This window comes from Neovison vison, chromosome 5 (genome assembly GCF_020171115.1).
Source record: "Neovison vison isolate M4711 chromosome 5, ASM_NN_V1, whole genome shotgun sequence".
Taxonomy (NCBI): Eukaryota; Metazoa; Chordata; class Mammalia; order Carnivora; family Mustelidae; genus Neogale; species Neogale vison.
In genome coordinates, this window is record NC_058095.1 from 29,467,544 (window position 1) to 29,494,228 (window position 26,685).

A 26,685-nucleotide genomic window follows, 5' to 3' on the forward strand; every position below is an offset into this window, starting at 1 on the left:
CCCCTGCCAGTGACTGGCACCAGGCTATCCCGGGCCTCTGAGAGAGCTCACTGTTGTTCATTATGGGCGTTCCCCGCCCAGATATAAAGGTTTCATTCCTGCCAGAGTCTCCAAGCTGCTCTACGAGGTAAGCCAAGGGTATGGACTACCCTGAAATCTGCCCTGAGAATCACCTCCAAAGTTGCTAGCCTGAGGGACACCAAGCCAGGTGCCTGCCTTGTGGACCCAGAGCCCTAAGGAACCCAGAAGCAACAGGCTTCCGGGGCTCATGGCCTCACCCAGAGCCCGGCAGGTCTCTTATGTCTTGGTGGCTTAAAAGATAGCAAGTGGGCAGAAACTCTCAATTCCGTCTTCTTGTCCACCCCAACCCATGCCCACCGATGACAGTTCACCCTTTCCTTCTTTTTGTTAAGCAGCAGCAAACCCTATGTCACCAGCTACACCCAAACAAACACCCAAGTCCTGCAACGTGGCCTAAGACCTGCCCTGGGCCGAGGCACGCTGATTCTTACTCAGCTTCTCTACGTGCTTCCTCTTCCCACAAACAGTCTAGTCATAAAAATAACCACTACTGCTCCTGTCACTGCTCGTGTAGTGGGCCTGCGCACAGCTGCTTGGTAGCTAAGGAAAGGGAGGCCAGGGAGTACCGGAGCCCGGAGGGGACCCCGACCCACGTAACTCCATGCTAGCACTCACAGCCTTGACACACTTTGGCCTCCTTGGCCTGGGTGACCAGAAGCCCTGACAGGCAAGGCTGGGGCTACCTAAACAAGTCTCATTTCTTAAGCTCCCTACAGAAGGAGCAGGCTCAGAACAAGGCTGTATCCTGTTCAAACCCAAAGCATGAACAAGCCAAAAGTCGTTCATTCACTGGAAGAATGGGGAAGATCTGTTCCAGTAAGATCCTGATGGTTCTCCAGCCTGTACCACAAGAGACTCAGGGAATGAAACAATGAAATGGAAATCATAATCTAGATCTCTCCAGACACGTTCTACAGACAATGAGCAATGCAAGAACTCGGGGCCCAGCCTGAACGTACTGGTTCTGGGGACTTGCAGAAGGGCCACCGGATCCCGGACCCCAGCACCTACCTTGCAACCCTCCAGCCTGTGCTGGTCCAGGCTTCCTGTTTCCTGCAGGACCACAGATGGTGGGGTCCCCGTGCCCCTTGCAGCCTTGGCCATCACCCAGCTCCACAGGCAATGCATGGTGAGGGGCCCAAGCCCAGGGTCCCCGGCAGCCGCAGCCCCGGGTGTGGTGTCTCAGAGAAGGACAAGGCAGGGAGAGGAGTTTCTGTTCTCATGACTGTAGTGAACAGTCACTGTAGCCAAAAATAGTTTGTGCCTGGGAGCTGGGGAGTCAGCACATACCTCCCGGAGCAGGTGCTGGTTGTTGAGACACTCAGGCTCTAGTGGGCCTCACTGCAGGGTCCTAGACCCGGGGACCCAGACAACCAGGATACCCGGAATATCAGACCACGGACAGAGAAGTGTTCTCTGCCTCGCTGCTCACCTCCAGAAAGTCTGACCTCAGTCAACAAGGAACATGACCATAGCTCCCCTCCCAGTGAATCATCATCTGGGGAAACCCCACCCCCCACATGAACTCCAATTACCCCCAACCCTCCTGGAGCTCTCAGACATTTGGGGCTGGCTGGTTTGGATGCCCTAGATGGCATCCAAGACAACCATGAAAAATGAGGCTCGGCTGTCAAAGCTCTTAGAAGGATATGCTGGGAACAGTGAACTTGACTCGATGCACATGAAAAAGAAAAATGTAAAAGAAGTTAAGGGGCTGCCTATCAGTGGCTGGTGGAGTCATGTACGGGGTGGGGGGGGTGGATTTTGTTGTCTTTCCTGAGCTATTTTTTAAATTTTCAAATGTTCTTGCAATGAACATTTGTAATTACTAGATTTAGTAATTTCTTTAAATTAGAATTTCTAATATCTAGAATTTCTAGTAATTTCTAGATTTAGAAAATATTGCTTCAAAATAAAATCTTGAAAAAGGAGAAATGTTCAGGGATCACAGAAGGAATGTATCACGTGGTTCTATCTACGAGAATTTAAAATGTGTGTGTGTATTTTGTGACCCCTGCTTTGGAGCCGGGTATGAATCCTGGCCACGACATGTACCATCTAGGTGACCTTAGGTAAGTGACATCATCAGTTTCTCTAGTTCAGTCGCATATTGGGCATACAAGCATTGCCTCCTGCTATAGGACTAAATATTCGTACCCCCACCTCAAAACCTAATCCCCAGGGTGATGGTATGAGGGGGCAGGGCCTTTGGGAAGTGATCAGGTTATCAGGCTGGAGCCCTCAGGACAGGATCAGTGCCCTTCTATAAAGGAGACCCCAGAGAGTTGCCTGGCCTCTCCCACCATATGAAGACAAAGCAGAAAGACCACAGTCTCTGAATCAGGAAGTAGGTTCTCACCAGACATTGAACCTGCCGGCACCCTGGTCTTGGACTTCCCAGCCTCCAGAACTATGAGAAACAAACTTCTGTTGCCTATAAGCTCCCAGTAAGCCCCCAGTCTATGGTATTTTGTTAAGAGTGGCCCAGGTGGACTAAGATGAGACACTCCATGTAAAGCTCATAGCTCAGCCCCAGGCAGGATGGGAACACTCACTAAAGAATTAACAGTACAGGGGCGCATGGCTGGCTCAGTCAGTGGAGAGTGTGACCCTGCGACTCAGGGTTGTGGGTTCAAGCCCCATGCTGGGTATAGGGATTACTTAAAAATAAAACAATCTTAAAAAAAAAATTTAGAGCATAAATTCATGAATAAACTTCATTTTTAAAAAGGAAGAAAAAAAAAGCCAACAACAAAGGCTGACTCGAAGGAAATGCACTTAAATGTTTATAGCATTTCCTCAGAGTAGTAAGATGATGGTGTAAACCATCAAAAGGTGGAATTATCATTTTAATTTCTATACTTTATACATTTTGAAAGTGAACATCCAGGTAAATTACTGGATATTGGGAAAAAAAGAAAAGTAAAAAGCCAAGAAGCAATGATTGGCTCTGTGAAGGATTACAGGTAACTCATTTCTTTTGCTTCTCTACATTTTCTAATCTAACATAAATCTTAGTTTCACAGTGAAGAAAATGAGAAGTGTCATTAAAAACAAAAAACGAGGGGCTAGGCTCACCGATTACATTCTAGAAATGAGATCTCTGCTGCTCCCCTCAACCTGAGGTGTAGGCCTCATGCACCATCTCGAGCCTGAGGCCCTGGGTCTCCTGCAGACACAGGAGTCCTGCTCACTGAAGGAAACAGGGCACAGCGGCCACCCCTGTGACTCTCACGGGAAAGCCAGGTGACCCAGCCCCACGGAGAGCCCCTGGTGATGGCAGGGACCCCAGCAGCTGCGGTAGAACCAACCACTCTTGTCATCTGGGTGTGTGAGTGTTAATACACGTCTTTTGCCGTCCACAGAGCTGTCCTTCCTCCAGGAATCCATTTCCAGAGCGCAGGTCTATCCTTCAGGTCCCCGCCTTCTCTGCCATGCTGCTCAAGGGCTGAGCTGTGACCCAGTGTGGGCCAACAGGTGTGTTCCATCTTCCTAGCCTTGTGCTTGGCTCTGGTAACATGGGACCAAAGGTAGGCCATGCAGAGCCTTTCCAGCTCCAGTCCTGGGGCAGAAGCTCTCCACCGACAAGCACCACCATGATGCAGGAAGAGAGTGAGGCTTCGCTGCTGGTGGCCTTGGTGCCTGCCACGTGGTGTGGGTCTGGCCGAGAAGTACACTCTAACAGCATCATGTGAGCTTCCGCATCCAGACCTCGCTGAACCTCTATTACTTAAGCTGACAAAGTCTTTGGTGGAAGCCAGTCAGCACTGGAACTTGCTACAGAAACATTCTAACTAAGAGGAGAATATAATAGCTTGTACTAGGTAAGTAATTACTACGTACCCTGGGACCATCTATTTAACCCCCCGCAAATCCAGCTCATCGACAGACAGCCACGGTGAATACTAACTCTGTGCCAGGCACTTTATTCCAGGCTAGGAATACAATAGCAAATGAAAATAGGTAGTTCTGTTCTTTAGGGAGATTACATCCTAATAGGAAACACAGAATAGGAAACATAAACTAAAATATGTAACTGAAATTTATGAATAAATGCTAAAAGGAGAGAGCATGTGGAGACATGGCGGGGGGGGGGCATCTAATTTTAGACAGGGTGGCCTCTCTGAAGATCACACTTCTAAAGATCCTAGCCATGAGAATATAGAAATTTCCAGGCAAAGGAAACAGAACATACCAAGGCCCTGAACTATGACAGGAAACCTGACGTGTTCGAACGCAAGGCAAAGAGTAAGGAGGGGCAGGAGATGGTGTGGAAGAAGGAGGCAGACGCCAAACACTTCAGGGCCTTACAGGTACCAGTGAAGGCGTTTGGATTTTATGTTGAGGGCAAGACACTGAATGAAGGACTGTACTCAGAAAAGCGAGATGATCAGATTTGGGTTTTAAGAAAAATCACTCCTTGGGACGCCTGGGTGGCTCAGTTGGTTGAGCAGCTGCCTTCGGCTCAGGTCATGATCCCGGCGTCCTGGGATCGAGTCCCACATCGGGCTCCTTGTTCAGCGGGGAGCCTGCTTCTCCCTCTGCCTCTAGCCTGCCACTCTGTCTGCCTGTGCTTACTCTCTCTCTCTCTCTCTCTAACAAATAAATAAAATCTTAAAAAAAAAAAAAAAGAAAAATCACTCCTGGCTTAGAAAAAGGAGATGAAATGAAAGCGAGGGCAAGGGTAGATAGAGAGAGTGATGCAGGTACCACTGCAAAGTCTGTGTCGTAGCTAGGCCTAGGGTGGCAGGGGGCATAGTAAAAAAAAAAGAGACCTAAGTGGGTTTGGGATAAATATTTGGAAATAGAGCCAGCAGGCTTTGCGAGTTAATCCAACGTGCAAGTAAGGAAGCAGAAGGAATGCGAAGGGACTGCTTAGCTTCTAGCTAGACAACCGACAGACAAGTAAACAAGCTGAGAGGTAAGAGACTTGTCCGTGAACAAGTAGCCGAGTCAAGTTTCTGTCTGCCTCCCAACACCAGGTTCGGGGCTGCCTATTTCGAATTTGCTACCTCCCCAAAAGCATACGGATGAGAACCAAGCCACCAAAATGCCTATGTTGATTTTCTTTTAAAAGAACGGTAGTGAGAGAAGGGGCTTTTGTTTACAATAATTAAAACAGGGTGGTGTTGACGCAAGAATTTCCCAGGGATCTATCTAGGCTGGTTAGGTGTGTTCTAGAGCAATCTTGCCTTTAAGGCCAGTCCCGGAGGAAGGGACACCCGATAGAAACTGACAGCCCAGGAGCTGGGTGGCCCCAGAGGTAGCTCAGGCATCCCACCGCAGGGCTACAGGCACACAGCTAGACCAAGTCAGTCCCTCACCGAACACAGTGGAGCCAGCTCAGGAACCCTGACCTCAGTCGCCTTCAGCAGCCCCCAGACACCATCCCCCAGAAGCTCCCACAACTCAACCTTCACAAGCCCAGACAAGAACACTCCTGAGATCCCTCAGCCCAAGGGACCAAAACTCTTTGGATGATCTGATCTGAAGTCATTCATTCAACAAGACACCTTCAATGTGCCAGGCGGCATAGACAGAGCAGCAAAGGAAACAGCCAGATTCCTGCCCGAATAGCACAAGATCCCCGGTCTAGTCCATTTTCACTGGGCTTGGCAGCCCAGAAATCCAGAGGATTGAGGAGATGGGCTCACCATTCATAAATGCCAACCAGTATGGGGGGCTAACCAGAACAGTCATGCTCTGGTTTTTTTCAGGTTTCTAAAAACCAGGGGCGACCTCACACTTAAAGCTTAAAACAGAGCATTTTGGCTCAGATTCAGAAAATAAACCACTTCATCAACTGGAGAGAGGGATGGATGTATGCCAGCTCAGTAAGGACGGGAACTCGGGCCCAATACCTAGAACAGGGCCTGGCACCTAACAGGAGCTAAGTATAAACTGAATGAGTGCATGGGTGGGTGGATAGGAGACAACACAGGAAGGCCCTCAGCTCTGTATCAGGCCCCATCTCAGCCCTTCCTCCTTTGGGGCCCGTCAGCCTGCTTCTATGGTGGCTATTTGTAGCTGTGTACATCCCACCACCTGATAAGCCCGCAGGGAAGACTGTATTTTGTGCATCAATTAATCTCCAGTGGTAATTAATCAGAGTAAGTGATCAATGGATATAGAATGAGTGGGTATTACGGAAAAGGTGGAGGAAGAGAGGAAGAAAAGAAGGTCAGAGGGAGGGAGGAAGGAAGGGGGAGGGGGAGAAGGAGAGAGACAGAAAGAGATCAAGTTATTTTCTTGTTGAAGATTTTATTTATTTTTTTTTTTTGCCAGAGAAAGAGAGAAAGCACAACCAGGGGGAGTGGCAGACAGAGGCAGAGGGAGAAGCAGGCTCCCCACTGAGCAGGGAGCCTGATGTGGGGGCTCGATCCCAGGACCCTGGGATCACGACCTGAGCTAAAGGCAGATGCTTAACCAACTGAGCCACCCAGGCATCCTGAAAGAGTTCAATTCAATCATACAATGGCACACAGTAACCCCAGGCCTGGCTAATCTAAGTAAGAAGCTGAGTCAAGGAAGGGAGACTGGCTTTAGAATCCTGACCCAGCTATCATCTCACTGTATGACCCTGACAGGTCCCTCGACTTCTCTGAACCTCAGTTTGCTCAGACACAGAATGGGGACGGGGGTCTCTCCCACCCCCTCCCCCGGGTATAAGGATTAAATAGGACAGTAAGTGCACAAAATGCCACCTTCCTTCCATATCCCACCTCCATCTCTTGTTCTGACTGGTTGGGTGACATGGGCACAGCAGCCCTCCCCCCGAGGCCTCCATCTCCCCATCCCGCTGGGCTGGTCCTGATGCCTCAAATCCCTAGTGGCAAGCAGCCCCAGGCTGCTGAGGCCAACACGCTGGCCTGGGTCTCCCCACACAGCCCAGAGAGAGTGTATGCTGCATTCAGAGGCGGCTCCCAGCTGCCAAGAGCAAGGCCGTTGCATAGTGCGGCCTCTGGCTCCCCGGGGAGAGGGTGGGGATGACCGAAAGACTGACAGCAGGATTCGTGTGCTTTAAAGCTGAACCCAGGAGCCAAACACCAGCTCACTTTCCTGGTTTATTCTTCCACAGCCTTTGGCTTCACATAGCCCACCCATCGGGGCCCACATAGGGCCACGGTCACTCCCAGCCAGTGGGAAACCAAGATGGCGGCAGACCCCAGGCCAGGGAGCTCGCTTCCCATCCCCAAGAGAAGGCCTGATTTCAAACATGAGAGTAGTAGAAGAGAAGGGATAGAGAAACTTGCCGTGTCAGGGCTTTAACAAAAGCCCCTTACTGGACTCGCCTGCATCTTCAGTTCAGAAAATGCCACCAGTAAGAGCTTCCTCAAGGGAGTCCATGGCCTCTGGCTTGGGCCCTGGGGTCCTGGCCTCTGCAGCGCTCACCTCTCATGGTTAGGATGGATCCCAGCCAGTGCTCACCACTTCCTCTAGCAACTTCCAACAGGGAAATTGCTGAACCAAAAAAAAAAAAAAAAAAAAAGGCTTCATGCCAGCAGGCTCTGAAATCATTTCCCCCCCTGAGCTACAGCCAGAACACGAAGCTGTGATGTTTAGCCTGTGGAAGGTCTGGCAGGGGAGGGTGAAAAGAGTCACAGTGTGTGACTCTAGGTGTCTGGGGAGGGTGGAGGCACCCTGCTCTGAATCACTCTCATGCTCTCGGTGCTAGGCCTGAGAGCCCCTCCTCTATGCCGTGCCCCAGGTTCCCACACCAGCAAGGGCTCACCTTTCACTGTCCTCATGATGAAACCAGCCTTCTCACCAGCAGGGGGTTTAGTGTCCCTAAAACAATTCTAGTGTTCTCTTGCTCCCTCTCACACACACAAATAGGCATGGCGCTGGTCTCCAGATAAATGCCCCTACACGAAGGTTTCCACGAAGGGACCATCTGCTCGCCGGTCTCTTCCCAGGGCAAGCCCTTTGCAAACACTTCCTGGGAGGCCCAAAGAGCGCTCCCAGTCCTCAGGGGCTCTGCTGGTACCACTCCTGCCCTCTTGCCCTTCCTAGCTCAGCCTAGTTCCCAGCTCTGAGGGGAACCCTCCCCTGATGCTGGTCCTTCTCCAGCCTCCCAGGGTGGGTTTGCCAGCCTCCTCTCCCAGACCCCAGACTGCCTTCCATCAGGGCGCTTGATATTAGCTATCGGCAAGTCTCACGGTAGCCTGTGAGCTCCTGCGGTGGGGGGAGTGTCTCTAGCACCTTGGCTGTGAGTATGGGGTCCCTCCAGCGCGGGCTCCAGATCAGCGCTGTCCGACACAGTGAGGGTCGTATGTCTCTTTAAGCGAAAATTCATTACAATAAAACAAAAGCTAAATTTTGGCTTCCCTGTTGCACTCATCATATTCAAGTTCTCCATGGTCACACACAGTTGGTGGCTACCACGTTAAGTAAGGCAGTAAAGAAACCTGCTATTGTCCCAAAAGTTCTACTGGACAGTGTCGCTCTAGAGGAAGATCTAGTGTACGTGGGGTCCGCATAGGAAGGTGTCTCCTGAGCTTCTGGTCGCCAAAGGAGTTAGAATCAAAGATCACATATGTCAGAAGCACCCACTGTGGGCTCTGGAGCAGCAGGGGGCTGAGATCTAACTCATAAAGGAAAGGAGGGGAGGAGAGGCCCTGCCTCCACACCAGAAACTAGGAAGGGCCACTACCAGCCTGGGGCCACATCTGCATCCAGCCCCCTCTTCATGCAGCAGAAAGGCACTATTTGCCGGGGGGAGGGCAAGACACGCAGAGAACACAGAGACTGAAGGGACAGCTCCCACCATCACGGGCCCTTTAACATGGATGGCTCAGCAAAAGAAACTGCCAGACTTCATGATTCAGACCTCTTCTCCTAAAAACCAACCAACCAAAAAAAAAAAAAGGAAAGGCCACATAACAGGACGCTGTTTTAAAGTCCCCATCTCCATCCCCAGCTGGAGATGGACGCTTGTGGACGCAGGCCGAAGCTTTCTGCGTGCGCCTCTACGTGCGCCCATGGGCACCTCTCACCCAGTCACTGCTAGGCTGGCTCGAGGAAATCTTCCCTCTTAACGATTCTACTATCAAAGAGGAATGAGATGGATTTGTATGACTCACGCAGAGATGAGATTCAGACTGAGAAAATACTGTAAGAGCCCATTTTAGCAACTATCAAAAATAAAAAGGAAACAAATTTGTATGTAAATAAGAACAATGTGCTATCCTGGATTGGCTCCTAGAACTGAAGGAAGCTTCTAACGGAAAAACTGGTGAAATCCAAAGAGAGTCTGGAATTTAGTCAATGGTGATGTACCAACACTGTGTTCGTAGTTTTGACAAATACACGCTGCAGGAACGTATAATGATAATGATGGCGGGAATCTGGTAAAGGCCATATATGGGAATTCTGTACAATCATACAATCACTGCAATTTTTCCCTAAATCTCAAACTATTACAAAATAAAACATTTATTTAAGAAAATAAGCAATGTTCAGATGACATTCAGAAGTTAAAGTATTCTGGGACACCTGGGTGGCTCAGTCGCTAAGCATCTGCCTTTGGCTCAGGTCATGATTCCAGGGTCCTGGGTTCGAGCCCCACATCAGGCTCCCTGCTCGGCAGGAAGCCTGCTTCTCCCTCTTCCACTCCCCCTGCTTGTGTTCCCTCACTTGCCATGTTTCTGAATAAATAAGAATCTTAAAAAAAAAAAAAAATTTTAAAGGGTTTTATCTCTGAGGTCACTTTTTTTTTTTGGCAAATCGTGGGATTTTATGGTGTTTGGAGCTTCAGTTTCTTGAGTTCTGCACCTATCTTTGGTGAGTGGAAGTTTTAGAACCAATTCTAGCTACAAGCACACAAGACCCATCAGCGTCTAGGGTGAGCAGGGGAGGGAAGGTGTCAGAGTTCAAACTGTCTGAGTGGAAAATAAGACCCACACCCCCCCGGCCCACCATGAGGCCTATGCCGGGATGCTGCTCTAACTCCGGGTCCCCATTACTGTGCACCCCCCACCCCCCACACGTACAAGGCGAGACTCCAGCAGCAGAGCCAAGGCGAGGCAGCCCCTGCCCCAATGAGCAGAGGCTAGGATTACTAATGAGAACAGCCTTCCTTTCCCACCTTCAGCATACTCTGGCCTGGGCCTAAGAACCAACCTTAGATCTGAGGGGAAGAAATAGAATGAGATAGAGAAAAGGGGTCTGGAGGGCTTAGGGAAGATATACAGATACCTGCCCAATGGCTCCTTGTGATTCTTAAAACCCAAGCAGAAAGCTGCTGGCCCATGCCCTAGTACTCTCAGGCAGCCTGACCCACCCTCTTCCTGCTCCCACCCCCTCGGCCTCAGTTCCTCCAATCTCTGGGTAAGGATGCCCATGAGTGAGCTCTGGAGCCGGCAAGGGCGCGGGAGGCAGACCGGGGCCCAGCATTTGTCCTCCTCCTGCCCTTCTTAGGCCTTGAACGGACTCCCACTGCCTCTTGACTCAGAACACTGCCTCCAGCCAGCCCCTGCTCTCCCCGCCTTCCTTGACTCCCCCCTGCTTTTCGCTCCCCCGATGGCTGTCTCGAGCTACCTGTGCACAAGCCTCCAGCATCCTCTGTGGGGCTGACTCTCACTCAGGAATTAACAGCAGCTGAGGATGAAAGGTGAGGAAAGTGCCAGAATTTTCTCTCCTCCAACCTGCTGAACACCACTGTGCCTCTAAGCACTTGACCCCACAAGCCCTTCAGAGTGCAAGAGGCATGTAGGTCCCGGTGCAGCCTGTAACCAGACTACAGAGGCCTCGCAGAGGAAGGCCAGTTGGGCTCCCAGAACCACAACCCCTTAATGAGTGAAGCATGTGAATATGGTCAGAAGAGGAGTGCCAAAGAGACCCAAGGATTCCCAAGGGCACCAACTTCCCCAGGGTTCTTCCCGGAGGCTGAGTTGTGGGTAGCTGGGCAGAGCTGGGAAGGTGGATCTTTGGGGCTATGATTCTAGAGTGGCTTCTCTTGCAGGGTATGAAAAGCCAGACCTAGGAGTAACCTGTGTCACCACCCACTCAGAACCAAACCCTCAACTCCTGGGACACCCACCATGTAACCGTGAGATTCACCCTTTCTGCCTCTTGACGGTCACATTGAGCCCAACACTCGCTGGGTTGTTACGGAGCTTGTATTCCAGTGGGAGACAGCAGACAGACCACAAACAACAACTAAGTCAGATATACTCCAAAAAGTGGCTGGTGTCATTGAGAAAAATCAGTCAAGATGCACTGGTAGAAAACGAAGGGTAGGAGTGACCTTTAGATCAGGTTATCAGGGAAGACTGCTCGGAGGAGGGGACAATGGACTTGCTGCTACAGGGACGTCCACAGGACAAACCAAGGAGAAAGCACTCCAAGAAGAGGAAAAGGGAGTGCAAAGGTCAGACCAAAGGGATCAAAGAGGAGGGTGAGAAAGATAAGGTCAGAGAGGCCAGCAGAGGCCCAAGTGGGTGAGGAATCTGGCATTTATTCAGAAAGAAATGGGAAGCACTGGAAAATGACATGATCTATATTATGTTTCTTCGTGGGCACTCTGGCTGCTGTGTGGAAGTGGAATGGAGTGAATAAAAGTAGGGAGACAGTTAAGAGGCTGCTGCAGGAGTCCAGGCAAGAGAGGTGCTGGCACTGGGGAAGGAGAGAGGGGGGCAGGTCTGCAGATCTGGGGGGGTAGAGCCCACAAGGCTCGCTAAAGCCTCGCACATGTGAGGGAGGGCAAGGGAAGACTCAGGGACGGCCTCTTGGGCTGTGGCCTGAGCAGCTCCATGGGTGACACTACCATTCTCTGAGGTGGGCAGAGGTGGGAAGAAAACAGGTCTCTGAATGGAAAGGGGAGAACAAGAGCTCTGCCTGAAACATAGTTGTTTTGAGCCGCCTCATGGTCTCCAGGTCACCAGGGAGGTCACTGGGCAGCTGAAGACGCTCTTGCTCTCTTGCCCTGACCTGGTCATTCCCACCGAAATGTCTGCTCAGACACTACCCCAGTCCCCGAGGCTGGGTAGCAGCCTGGTTCCCAAACCACATGAGGCACCTGGGCTCTCCCGCCTGCCTGACGCCTCCCTACAGACAAGCCTGCCCCTCATTCAGTGCCGGCTCTGATGCACTCATGACCTCATGACTCAAACGCCACCTCACTCAGTGTCTGCTATGCCCCTGGGCCTGCCTGGAAGACCCCTGTGCCAGCTGCCCCCCACAGGGCTCTGCAGGGGCTAAAACGCCCCTGCAGCCAGCTTCCCTGGGACCAGCCTCTGCACTGGGCACACCTGGCTCCTCTCCCAGACGGACGTGGCTACAACGGGGTGTCTGGCACACTCCAGATCTCGGCAGCCCCAAGAAAAATGTCATGAGCAGCTAAGCCATCTGCCAGAGGTGGCTCGGGCTCTAGAAAGGAAGTGAGAATGTAATGTGGAGTCCACCAGTCCCGTCTGAACCTCGCGAGCATCCCTGTTACCAGCTCCGGACCATCCCAGAGCCCTTCAGCTTCTCCAAACCTGCGGTCTCTGCCTGTCAAGTTAGGGACGACGCCGGTGAGATGCCTGGCAAGTCACTACCTCTACGGGGCCCCGGCACCCTTCACGGTGTTATAGACGCGGTGTGAGGAGAAGCTGCTTCCCATCTCTGCGACTGGAGGCGGGAAGGGGTCAAAGCTGGGCTTGGCTGGGGGGCAGGGGCGACCGTTCAACGCTCTCCAGCTCCCAAGTCCATGACTTTCAACACATCACCACGGACAACCATTCCATGTTGTTGAGATTTCCTTCCTGGGCAGCAGGAAGCTGTGAGACCGGAGGGCCTCAATGTGTGCGTTTCAATGTTAAAAAAAAAAAGTCCTAGGACACTCCATGTCACAGAGGAGCTGCCCTCAACCTTCACAAAAACCAGCTCCTTCCTGCCAACTTTGGTGTTTTTTGTTTGTTTTTTTTTTTAAAGATTTTATTTATTTGACAGAGAGAGAAAGAGGGAACACAAGCAGGGGTAGTGGGAGAGGAAGAAGCAGGCCTCCCACTGATCAGGGAGCCCGACACAGGGCTCGATCCCAGGACCCTGGGATCATGACCTGAGCCCAAAGCAGATGCTTAACCCCTGAGCCACCCAGGTGTCCCTTCCTGCCAGTTTTGTAACTGTGGGCGTGCACCAGGTCAGGTCAGACACGTGTGACATGTTAAGAGCCCTCCTGGGTCCCCTCATTCACCCCCATGCACTCCCACTCCTCCTCCCCATGACAGGACCTTTCACGATCACGCCACTTCCTGTCCAGGAAATCTCTCCCAGGGAAAATTCCTAAATATACAAAGAACGGCAGAAATCATATTAACCCTGTGTCATAGATAATAGCCAAGGATGGGATGAACCTCCCTGCCTGACACACCACATCCCCTACACAACAATCAAACATTACACAGCTACTTTAAAAGGGGGGAAGTTATTAAGTGTGAAGCTACAAAGAAAACATGCTGGCTAGCAATAGCATATGATAAGAGCAAAACAAAACTGTTTATTCAGGATAGTTTGAACCAGTGTTGCCCAAGAGAAATACAATGCAAGCCACACACTTCCATTTTTGAGTCGCCACATTTTAAAAAGTGAGTGTATTTCACGAAATTAATTTTAACATTTTATTTAGCTTAACAGACCCCAATTATATATATTCAATGTATACAAAACATGAAAAGTTATTCGTGTTACTTTTCTTTTATATGAAGTCTTCAGAATTCAGCACCTCTTTGGACTTCTAGCCTTGAAATGATGGCACATCTCAATGTGGATTTGCCATGTTCCAGGGACAGAGTAGCCACGTTGACTCGTTAACTACCTTACAGCACAGGTCTGACCCATTAGAAATTTTTAGAAGACTTAACTATTAGCGGGGGGAAGAAAACCAGAAGGAAATACCAAAATCTTAATGATTGTGGACTTTTGCTGAGTCGTGGGAATGTATATGTGACTTTTTTTTTCCTCCTCTGTTTTCCAAGGTGTGTCTAAATAATTAATCCCTATTGCTTTTAAAATAATAGCAAGAACCAGCAACTTTTTAATTTTATAATCAAAGGCGTTTGAAAGATCTGGCTGGGTGAACTGCACCTGCTAGGCACTAATCTACTGATGCCTCACGGTAGGGGCGGGGGGGAGGGCCCTGTGCCCCTGACACTTGGCATAGGATATGCTCTCCAGGCTCACTGGCTGATCAGTCACTTGGTTGAGGTGGGGAGGGGTGGGTAGGCCAGCTGGATGGGAAGAGGGAACTGAGTGGCGAAAATAGTACATTACAGCAGATACAAGAGAAAACTAAACTCGGGCTCTTGTTCCCAAATCCCAAAGCGGCTCACTTGCTATCTGCATGACTTCAGACAAGTCACATACCCGATCTATGCTTTAATTTCCTCAAGTATGAAGCAGCAACAAGAGAGTCATTCTTTCACGGGGTTTTGCGAGAATTAAGTGAGATTATCTAGACAAAGTGTTGATAGCACGGTGCCTGTCACACAGCCAACGTTTCCACGGGGTGTTCTTAGGGGGAAATCAATGAACCATCAGTGTGGTCAGGCTGTCCAGCTCGTTCGGCAGTGGCCCTGGGACACAGGCTAAGAGCCACACTTGCCTTGGGTCCCTCCCATGGCCGCTGTCTTCCCAGTCACACTCCCACAGGAGCCAGTCCGTGGTCCCCCATGCCCGACAACCCCCCACCCAATCATTCCCCCTCTCCAGACCCCAGCTCCACAACCCGCTTACCTGCACTACCTCTGGCCTCACATTGAAGGTGCAGAGCCAGTCACTGAAGCGAGGGTAGCTGTTGAGCTCCGAGGTCCTCTCACTGGGAGCCACGCTGAGCTTACACTGTTGCTGCTTGCAAATGTAGCGGACCAGCTTCGCCTGTGGGAGCCCAGGAAAGAGGAAGCCATTTTGTATGGGGTTCATACATGCACTCTACACCCCAAGCATTATGCACAAGAGCCTGTAGGGTGCCCCCCACCACCATCATTCAAACACCAGTGAAGTAGGAAACGGAGGGAGGAGAGAAGGGTCCAAGAAAGCCAGCAGAAGACCTGGAGAGCCCCCGAAGACCCTCTCCTCCCTCCAGAGCTGGCTGACACGGCCTCACGCCCAGGACCATGATCCTTAAGGACAATGGGCAACACTGGTCAGGAGAAAGAATGGGGTAGAGACCAAAGAAGGGCTTCCTGAGGGCGCCTGGGTGGCTCAGTAGGTTAAGAGTCTGCCTTCAACTCAGGTCATGATCCCAGGGTCCTGGGATCAAGCCCCACATAAAGCTTCCTGCTCAATGGAAAGCACTAAGCTTCTCTCTCTCCTTCTCCTTCTGCCTGATGCTCCCCTGCTTACACTCTCTCTCGCTCGCTATCTCTCTCTCTTGGTCCGATAAATAAAAATCTCTACTGAAAAAAAGAAGGGCTTCCTGCCCTGGGAGGGTTGGAGGATGGGTAAGAACGTGAGGCTATGGAAGATGTGGGGGTCTGGGGAGAATGAGTCACCTCCCACTTAGAAGGCTTCCAGCCTAGAATCAGGCTGCCTGGGCTGGGATCCAGGGGCTCAGGCACCCCCTAGCCCTATGACCCTGGGCGAGTTACTAAACCCCCATGCCCAAAAAAGCCTCAGTTTCCTTGTCCAGAAAATGGGATAACAACAGAAAATGGGATAATGTTATCCCATTTTCTGAACGAGGAAATGAAGCGCTCGGAGCACACACCTGCTGGCATGCGGCATAACAGGCCGCAGTCCTCCACCTGGGCTCACCAGTAGGCTCTCAGGAAGCACACCCTGATATGTATGCAAATTTCAGATGTACGAGTCTGTGCATTTTCCAAGGGAAAAGGGTCCACAGTTTTCAAAAGCCTCTCAAAAGGCTAAAACCTCAAGAAGATAAGGGTTTCTTTTAAAGATTTTATTCATTTGACAGAGAAAGAGAGAGCACAAGCAGAGGGAGCAGCAGGCAGAGGGAGAGGGAGAAGCAGGCTCCCTGCTGAGCAGGGACTCCCAGGACCCTGGGATCATGACCTGAGCCGAAGGCAGACACTTAACCAACTGAGCCACCCAGGTGTCCCAAGAGGTTAAGTTTAAGTAAGGACAGCCTGGTTTTGGTCAGCCTGGTGCTCTCTCTGACAAATCCTGGGCTCCAACCAGGTGCCCGTGCACAATACTGATGAATGCAGAGGTGGGTGGGATGTGTGGGGGAGCCCCCCTCCAACCTTGCTCATGGCCCGGGACTGATTAAAAGGAGGATGAGCAGAACAGATAGCAATGAGCTCACAGCCCCAAGAGGAGAACCAGGGAGCTGCCAGGCTCGGCTGAGACCAGGGACCCAGGGACGCCATGAGGGCTCTTGTCACATTGACAAGACTCTAGTGACCTCCTCCTGGTGACTTTCAAACTTCCCCTGAAGGTGTGCACAACCTTCCAAAGTCCTGTTGGACCCTGCCGAGAGGAGCCACTTCCCAGTCTCCTAAAGGGTTTTCATTTTTATTTTTTTTTTAAAGATTTTATTTATTTCACAGAGAGAGAGATCACAAGTAGGCAGAGAGGCAGGCAGAGAGAGAGAGAGGAGGAAGCAGGCTCCCCACTGAGCAGAGAGCCGGATGCGGGACTCGATCCCAGGACCCTGAGATCATGACCTGAGCCGAAGGCAGCGGCTTAACCCACTGAGCCACCCAGGCGCCCCAAGGATTTTCATTTTTAATGCATTCCTTTCTTCCTCATCTGCAAATATCTCAGTATATTTCTCTAAAGGATTCTTTTTGTTCCTCACAATACTAAAAAGTAGTAATAATTAGGGATATAATATTTCAAATATCTAGAAAGGCTCCCAAATTCCTAGCAGGAGCACTTGACCATGTGGGGACCACAGACCCCTCCAGCAGTCTAGAGAGGTCCTCAGTCCCTTTCTAAGAATAATGCTTCAAATGAAACACTTAGCATTACAAAGGAAATTGATTTTATTTAAATACAGTTCTCAAAATAATATTTAGAATGGTGACAGAGTACTAAGAGCCCATCTTTATTTCTTCCTTTAAAGATTTACTTATTTATTTGAGGGAGGGAGAGAGAGAGAGAGTACGCCACACATGCGCATGCACCAGTGGAGGAGGGGCAGAGGGAGAGGGCCCGGGGTAAACTCCTCACTGAGCGCAGAGCCTGATGTGGGGCTCGAACCCAGGACCCTGAGATCATGACCTGAAGCAAAATCAAGAGCTGGATGCCTAACCAACTAAGCCACCCAGGGGCCCCTCAAAGCCCTTCTTTATTACCCCATGAAACAACAGCTGACCATGGGTTTTATAACTGACAGCTTTGAAGCTGTGACAAGCGCAAACTACTTTTTTAGATATCATCACAACTGTAAGGTAATATGCAAACAGCTGTGCTTTTTGCTGGAGACCAAGCGACACATATGTCCTCGTGGCCTACATCCAAACTGAGTAACATTAAATTCCAGTTAAGGAAAGTGACATTAAAGATTCCTTTTGTTCCACTCCAAATTCATGGACCACCTGATTTCCATCCACAGACCCCAGGCAAAGAATCCCTGTGGGGCGCCTGGATGGCTCAGTCAGTTAAGTGTCTGCCTTTGGCTCAGGTCATGATCCTAGGGTCCTGGAACCCAGGCCCATATGGGGCTCCCTTGTTAGCTGGGAATCTGCTTTTCCCTCTGCTCTCTCTCTTACATAAATAAAATCTTAAAAAAAAAAAAAAATCCTTGTGAGGAGTGAATAGAGACCCACACTGACAACAAAACCATTGCTTCTCCACGAGCCTTTCTGAAATTTCCCTAGAAACTTTGGTCCTGGGCTCACAGGCTGCTAGCCTGAAGGGTGCCAGGCCCTCGTGTGGTCCTGAGCCCCGTTAAATCCTGCCACCTTCTGCTCAGTGGAAAGCAGGCACAATTTGCCAGAGAAGGAACACCGAGTCAGAACAAAGATAATTCCACTCAATTCCCAGTTTTGATAATTAGAGAAACCTCCATGGAGGCAAAGCCCAGCCTTCTTGGACCACATGCCTCGCAGATACCCCAAGATGACGTTGCTAATCAAACATTCTTTGCACCTCTCAGTGTTGCTGCTAATGGAACAGTCTTGGCAGAGGCTGGCAACCCTGGGTTGCCACAGAAGGGCATCCGCTGTGCCATCGTGGAACTAAGTCTTCGGGAACATCTTTAGAGCGCAGGTGAAAAAACAAGATGTGAGTGCCGTGTTTATGCTCTAGGATAAAGCAAAGGCACTTGTGTCCCTTGTCCAGACTCCCCCATCCAATGATCCATCCCTCCCAGGGTGACCACAGGCCAGTTCCAAAATCAATGGCCCCAACCTTCCTTCCCAGGTTCTTCACCACTCCACTCTACCCCTGACCCACCCTGCCCTGGACTGTACACTCACCTGCAAGTGACTTCTCAAAGACTTCTAGTACCTTCCTACCCCCGGAGCCTCTGCTCCAACTGCCTGCAGTAGCTTCAAGGCCCCTCCTCCTCTGGCCACAGACCAGGTCTCTGGCAAGACCCCCAGCCCCAGACCTACTCACAACCCCTGCCTCCCATTGCGTACGCGGGGTCTACACCATGCCAGCAGCCCGTATCACAGTGGCTTCATTATTCACTCTTCTGACCCAGTCACCCCCGACAGATTCAAGTTCCCAGGGCAGCAGACAGAGTACCACGCTTCGGAGTTGAACCACACTGGGGTTCAAGTGTAGGTTCTGCCACTTAACAGTTATGTGACCTCGGGGAAGTCGGCTCGTTTTTCTGAGTCGTGGTTCTCTCCTCTGTCCAACAAGTGTGGTGACATGGAGCCCGTGGTCTGTTGGGGGGATTGAACTATGGTACAGAAAACCCCACAGCTACATTAAGTCCCCAGATGAGTACCCATCGGGGCAGGGACTGTGTCCACCTCATTCACGACTGTCCCCACATGCCTATTACGGCACACAACACAGGCTCACAACAGCCCGAGGAAAGAAGGAGGCAAGGACACAGCCGAGTTGAAGAGCTCATAGCCTGCTCTTTCCCTCTCCAACCTCGGCTTCAAAGAGACAGGGCCAAGCATCAAATAACCGGATGGAGTCACAGAGGTCAGGATGCAGGCAGCGGCAGGGAAGGCCGCCCACCACTGGCGTGAGAACGGAGGACCAGACCCCCAGGAGCCAATTAAGAACGCGTCCACTCTATAGATGACTTTGACTGTCACAGGTCAACATCAAGACTGGCCAGCCCAGGGGCGCCTGGGTGGCTCAGTGGGTTAAAGCCTCTGCTTTCGGCTCAGGTCATGATCTCAGGATCCTGGGATCAAGCCCTGCATCAGGCTCTCTGCTCAGCAGGGAGCCTGCTTCCCCCTCTCTTATCTGCCTGCCTCTCTACCTACTTGTGATCTCTGCCTGTCAAATAAATAAATAAATATATTTTTTAAAAAAAAGACTGGCCAGCCCAGCCTTAGCAATGAGCCAGGGTTGGGCTTTCTCGAATTCAGTCCCCTCCCACACATCTGGCCCCTTTTGTCCTCAAAGCACTCTGCCCAGAAGGCTCTTCCCCAAGACCTCTTAAGCTCAACTTAGAACTCCACTCCTGCAAAGAGCCCTGCTCCTCAGCCCCTCCCTCCTCCCCCACCAGAGCACACATCCAAGTTCTAATATTTAACTTGTCTGTTTCCCTCCTTAGACTGCCCTCTCCACGAGATCAGGTGCCTGATCTGTGTTCTGGGCTCCACTAGGAACCAGCAGAGCTCCTGGGGCACAAGGTTTGCCCCATAAAACCTCTTGCTGGATGAATGGACACATGAACACAATGGATACATCTCACAGATCTGACGGGCACGCAAATCGACCAGAATGATCGCAGAAACCAAGGCCAACAGCACAAACAGCAGCTCAGGAGTCTGAGAGTCTCAAAGAGCAAGGCAAGTTCCCCAGAAGAGGGACAAGTGGCTTCTTTTCTTGAAGGCTGCTAGAGATCCCCGCAAGATAGCACACAGCAGCCCCCCAGGAAGGATGATGCTGAACTTGAAGGGACTCCTTCCTACATCCAGTTAGCCAAGAAGACACCCAGGGGTGCATGGTGACCCACTTGCCAGCAGGTCTGATGTCCTGGCAGCTGGTTCCCCACCCCTCCTCCCCGAGCTCGTAAAGAAAACCACACCTACACGTTTGGTTTCTGCAAAGTCGCCAAGCTATTCTCATTCACAAAGGATTCACCCCAGGTGCAGCAGCTTCCAGCTGCGCAAGACAAGCCCGCCTCACTTTTTTGGAAAGCTGGTCACAGTCGCAGAAGCACCCGGGGGCTTCTTTGCCAGACAAACCACAGTGGGGGGCCTGTCAGCCCAGGGGCCAACAAGGGGACCGTTCAGGGACAGTGTCATTTTTTTCTTAACCACAAAACCACAAGATATAAACTTTCCGGAATAGAAAAGCACCTGGGGTTTCAGCGAAGGGACCAGTAGTAAGAGGAAACAGTCATTGGCTCTCTGGCTACCACAGAGGACAGTCTCACACCCTAACCCCAATATGTTTTTGCTACACTGAATGTGTGTCCCACTCCTATCCTGACATTCAGCCTGGCTTTGCAGCTGGTAGGTAGTACCAGCCACAAGGGTACACAGGAGGTGCTCACTAAGTGCTCCCCGACCCTGATCAAAGACCTTGGGAAATCCCCCTTCGTTCAGCTTCAACCTCACCACCTATGAAAAGGGTATCATTTCATACAAATGGGGGCCAAGAGAGTCACTACTACTTGGAATAAGAAAAAAAAAAAAAAAAAGACAGGTCCTACAACATTACTGTTGGGTTACTCCAACCATATCTAAGAGGCGGCACTCCGCCTCAGGACAGATGGTCCTGGCCTCTCAGCCCCTTGTCACCACACTCCCTCTGCGAGTGGACACAAATCTAGCCGGTCGGTCTTCATTTCACCACCTGTAAAATGGGACTGACGTACTTCAAGAGGCTATTGTGGAGATTTAAAGGAGAAAACAGGGAGGTAAATGTTCAGCAAAGCGCCTAGAAGGAGAGCCTGCACTCAGTGGGGTGCCCTCACCAAGCCATGCCTTCTGGTTCTCTTAAAACCTCTCTGGGCAACAGGGCAGTATGGGTGGGACTGTACCCATTTCAGAGACTGGGGGGTTAAAGAAGACCCTGATGGCTGGCACTGGTCCTCAGGACAATGCTGGTGGAACCCAGAGATCGGGCACATTCATTTAAAGGCATGAGGGGCAGGACCTGGCTCCCATGTTGACTCCAGCTCACATGCGCCTTGCCTCTCCTCGGAGGGCTCACAGGTTCACATGACAGCACCAGAGAGCATGGCTGGAGCGCAGCGTCATCAGCTCGGGGGCCCACCTGGCATACTGATCAAAGGCAAATATAACAGAATCTGCCCCCTGTAGCTGCTCTAGCATGACTCTCACACAGATCTCCCAAACGGAGGTTGCCGTAAGCATGGCTTCGCGGTGGGATTGGGGTGGTGGGGAGGCTGTCAGATATCCCCGGAGAGCAGACACCTGTCAGAGCTCCCAAAGCACAGGAGAGAGAAACTTCCACAGAACAGGAAGCCGCTCCCAGAACTCAAGGGGAATCTGAGAGGCCTTCCACGTCGGCTCTGCCGACATCCAACATGCCTCTGTGTAGGCGTCCACAGCTCCCAAGTCCACCCTCCAGAGAGAGAGCATCCCAGCTGTCGTAGGCAACCCTGAGACATGCACTCTGCTACAGCCAGAGTCCTGACATCCTTTGGAAGCAGTCACAGCGGGGTGGGCTACTAGCGCCTTTACCACTGGTGAAATGGGCATCCCAGCAGAAAACTTTTGCAGGCTCCCACCGGGCAGTGGGATGAAGGCCAGCCATTGGGTCTGACCGGCTGGGTGGTGCGGTGGTCATGTCCGGGCAGACACCCTACCCAGACTCACACACACGCCCATGCCTCCTGTGTACCACCGGCACCTGTGCTCCAACCAATCGAGGGCCATGCCTCCCGTTGTTAACGGTTCCATCACCTGGAGAGGGAGGCACAGCCTGAGCAGCCAGGCAGATGGAAGGTCCAGCCGTGGTATTCTCACTCACCAGTGGGGTGGCCATGACTAGTTACCCCATCTTAGTCTCCTCACCTATAGACTGGAGGGAACAGCGCATGCTCCACAGCTCTGCTGAAAACTCAACGGTGGGATTTACCTGTGCAAGGTGTTCAGGCCGACAGCTAGAACACACGAAGGGCTCACTACCTAGGGTGCTCTTAGCATCCATGGCTTTGCAGACAACTGGCTCTGCGAAATAAAAGTCAGCCACCCCCAACCCTACAGCACCCGGGATGGGGAGGTCCTCATTTGGTTGACCCCCAATCTGTGATCCAGGCTATGGAAGCAGCCAGATGCAAGACATCTGTAACCCTAACCTGACCTCAGGCATTGACCCCTGGAGCAGATGTCTGCCCTTCTCAGTGTCACCGGTTTTCAGGGGTCAAGCAGGGCAGACGGTTCAGTCTATGGGAACAGATGTGAAAGGCTGAAAGGTAAATTGGACACATGAATCCCGGGCACAGACGGGGATGGTCGCCAGATTCCGACAAACGGCAACGGGCTCTCTCAATTATGAATGTCCTGTCACTATTCAGTTATCAGCCTTTGAGTTAGAATGACCTCTTTCTTCTATTTAAGTAGTAATTTATCATTTTCTCTCCCTGGATCCTCAACGAAAATCCCAGGAGGTGGGAATTGCAGTAGACCTGTGAACACACGGGACTCATGTCCCAACCTTCATGTAACCCCAAAGCTGGCAACATCCCTCTCAGCCTCTATCATTCTCCCCCAAAACACAGTCCGGCATAAATGAAGACACCACAGACCTTTCTGGACTGTTGGTGGAAGCACTGTGTGCTCGACATCAAGTCCAAAACAACAGAGCCGTGTCGCGATGAGGATGCTGGGCAGCCTGCTTGGCTCACTCACTAAGGGACGCCCGCCCTCCCCGCAAGCATCAGTGTGCGGTTCTAAGGCCAGCCTCATCTCACCGGCAAGTACAGCCCATTGCTTAAGGTCACTCACAAAGTGTCAAACCACAAATGCTAAACCCAGAAGCCTTGCAGGTATATTTCACTATTCCCATCTTACAGATGAGGAACTGGGGTACCGAGAGCTTTGTAACTTTCCTGAATCCTGTGGTTAGGGAAGGTATTCAGACCTCGACCCAGCGCTGTACCCATCATCTCCCCAAACAATGACTCCCACCACCCACCTCACAGTCCTGGCCAGCAGAAGCGAGATGCCAGTGGGCATCTACCTAATGTCTACCTCTCCTGTGGTCAGAAGCCCCAAATCCAGCACTGCCCAGCCCACTGTAGGCATCAAATCTTCTGAATAAAAGGCCCAGACTTCCCCACTCTCCAAATGTGTCCACTCACCCAAGTGAGCCACCACCTCCAATCCTAACTTGCAAAACCTATCTTCTGAGCTACACCCCATCCCTGGCTCCAAACCAGCTCTGAATTCATCCAAACTAGCTACCACCCTACCCAGTACCTAGAGCCACCCCTTTCAAAGCTATCCCAGCATCTTTGCAGAGTAATACAAGAGGCACCTGAATGGCCACTTTGGACCAGCCTCTAGCTCACCAACACCTATGGGACCCTGACTCCCTCCTCCAGGTGGGCAACACCGTGCTCTTTAAAAAGATGCTGACAGCAGGTTTTGCTAGTGCCCAGCCCCCGTCCACCCTGTCCCAAACTCCAAGGAGTTGCTAAAGTTCTTGAGACTTACTCCAATCTTCCCTAGATAGTTCCTGAAACAGCCACTCCTTCCCAGGCATCTCTGGCCCTGCCCAGGCATCTCTGGCCCTGCCCAGGCCTTGGGGCTGTTCCTCTCACTTTTCCCACCCCTTCCCCAAAGCCGGAGTGCACTTCTGGGGACTTCCTGCCAGCCCAGCCAGCAAAGCCGTCTGCTCTGGCTGCCACGGCCAACGTGTTGCAAAATGATTTCTGAGAACCTAAGGAAGCCTCTGGAGGTCGTGACGCAGCTGCCAGCTCCACACATGGGCACAGGCCGACCACAGCCCACAGTTCCAAGAGCACCAGAGGCAGCCCTGGGTCCCCTACACTGCTGAGCCCCCCAGAGCCCTCAAGGGGACCCAGAAGGGCTGTTTTTGGCAAGCAAAGGGCCCAGGAAACAAGACTGCCAAGCCAGCAGGGCCAGGAGAAGAGCAAGTGACCTCAATCCCCAGGCTGGGTGTTCTGCAACCAGTCGTCCTGTACCCAGCTCTGTCCTGCGCCCCATGCTCTCCCGGGGAGGCTGACAGCCATGTGCATTCGTGCGGAGACAATCTCCCCGTCAAGCCTCCCACTAGCAACCCTGCCCTGACGTCAAACTCAGAGTCGGGGAACTTCAAATACAAACAAACAAGTCTGCCCCAGACCACAAGTGGAGCCATTTCCCAAGGAGGCCAAAGAGGACGTGGCCACAGCTGGGAACTTAGGGCTCCCTGCCCTCCCTTGACTCCCCTGGAGCCGCGGACTCCGAGGCCTGACAAGAGGCTGCAGATGGGAGCCTCGGGCCCAGGCTGAGACCAAATGGGCTCCATCTCCGGCATCGGTGACAGATGTGAGTGCCTGCCTGGGGCTGGTGACCCCATCCAGAAGCATGTCCGATCAGCAGCCCCCCTTAGATAACAGCACCGGCTGTTACTGCCCCGGCACTAGGTATGAGTATGCAGGGAAGGGAGAGCCAGCTGTGATCAGGAGGCATACACAAAGCTTTCTGGGAAAGAGAGAGCTGGAGCTGGGCCACGGATGGCTCCAGACGGGGCTTTGCTAGGCAACACCCCCTCTTCCATCGCAGGCTCCGCAGCGGTCATGACACTTGACGGGGAAGATCTGGAAGAGGAAGGCAGTTCCCTGACCTCAATATCCTCAGACAGTCTCCACCTGAGAAGCCATGGGTGAGTCAAAAGCATGTGCTCTTCGGAAAGCAACTTTTAACTTGGCAAGCTGCTGGAGCAAGTGTCTCGGGGTTACCTTTCCCGTTTTGCTTCATGCCCCAGTTTAATCCTAGAAGCTCCCAGGACTCTGTGTTTCTGAACCAACAGTCCTAGGCAGGGATTGTGGGACAAACTGGACTAAATCATGAGAAAGCAAAACACCTGCTTCATCCCCTAACTGCCCTGGGTCTCAGGTGATTGCAAGAAGGAAGGGAAGGAGAACTTCTCCATCTATAATCCTATAATCCTACCTATAATATAATATAACCTCTATCTATAATCACGCGACAAGCGGTCAGGAGATGTGTTCCCAAGGCCAGCACCACAATACAGTCCTAAGCCACCGAGGGCAAGGCGACAGACTTACCCGTGAACAGGCCTCACGGGAGAGTTGTGGGAGGCAAAGCAGGCCATCCCCAACACAGTCTCAATGCTTGGTGGGAAATCCAGGGGAGGGCAGACACAGGTGCTATCCACAAACCAGATTCCAAAATGACACCACCTTTGTCTCCGTTCACTCACTCACTCCATCTGCCTGCCTGAAGCTCACCAGGCCCAGAGCATGGCTTGGTCTGTAACCCGTCAAGTGCAAAAGGTTAATCCCAGAGATGTCCTGACATTAGAAATACTGGAGAGGACATAGGTGCGAATTACTAAATGGAAGCCTAGAAAAAAAAAGCAGAGGGCACAACCTAATGCAAAGGTGAAATCCAGCTAATGGGACCACCCCCTTAACTATCCTAAAAACCTCGTCTCCCGGAAGCTTCTAGAAGGATGGGATGGGAGAGGAGGAGGCACTTCAAATTCTGATCTGAGAGCACCTTGTGTGTAGGATACTGTGCCGTATGCCAGGGATACAAAAGGTTTTCTTTTCCAGGAGCAGGACTGTTTGCCTAGCAACCACAGACAAGGAGAAAGGGCTACAGAGGGAGCAGGGGTCAAGAGCAAGTGAATGCCACAACTGTCAATCAGCTGATAGAGGTCAACTGATGTGATAGCAAACGCCCCCAAATGATGACGGCCTCTGCCTCGGCGTTGCCCATGACCTACCTAATGCCCATTCCTGACTTGCTCCTCACTCCCAGGCTGATTTTGTTTTGTCACCGTGCCCAGTGATAAACTGGTCTGAGTCAGTGTTTGTCTACGCCGACTTCACACCACACTAACACGAGGCCCAGCCTAGACTCCCATGGGATAGGTGGGGGGGGGGTCCCCAGCATGGCGGTGGTGTAGCTGTGTGTGTGACAGTTCCGGTCAGTGGGACGCAAAGCCCCATCCACTGGACTGCTGGGAAGGGTCTGCTTTCCTCAGAAGGGTGGCAAGCTCTGGGGCTGTCCACCACCTCCTTCCTGCTTTAAAGATCTGATTGCCCAGAATGATCCAGAGAATCAGAGACAGCAGCCCTGTTCAGCTGCTGTCAACACATAAGCCATTTAACCCCCAACTTCTCACTACAGAAGAAACCTAACGGCCTATTTGTTGAAGTCACATTTTCTGTTACTTGCAAAGGAGAGCGGTCCTTTCTGCTAACGCTAATTATGCCCACGCTATCTCAAACCTCTTTCTAAAGCTTTTATTTAATTTAATGTTTCTAAGCCAAAGGCTTCCCGTTGGCTTTCAGAAAACCTGCAAAAGGAAAAAGTATCCCTTCAGTCTTCTTGGGACCACATG

At 51.5% G+C, this 26,685-nt stretch overlaps 1 protein-coding gene across 5 annotated transcripts in view; it reads right to left on the bottom strand.

Moving 5' to 3' along the window:
• Positions 1-26,685, bottom strand: part of KSR1 (kinase suppressor of ras 1) — a 149,863-nt gene that overhangs the window by 54,887 nt on the left and 68,291 nt on the right. For all 5 annotated transcript variants that reach the window (XM_044248342.1, XM_044248339.1, XM_044248338.1 and 2 more), the window contains exon 2: positions 14,797-14,937. In XM_044248342.1, coding sequence (XP_044104277.1) covers positions 14,797-14,937 — 141 coding nt within the window. The remainder of the gene's footprint in view (positions 1-14,796; positions 14,938-26,685) is intronic.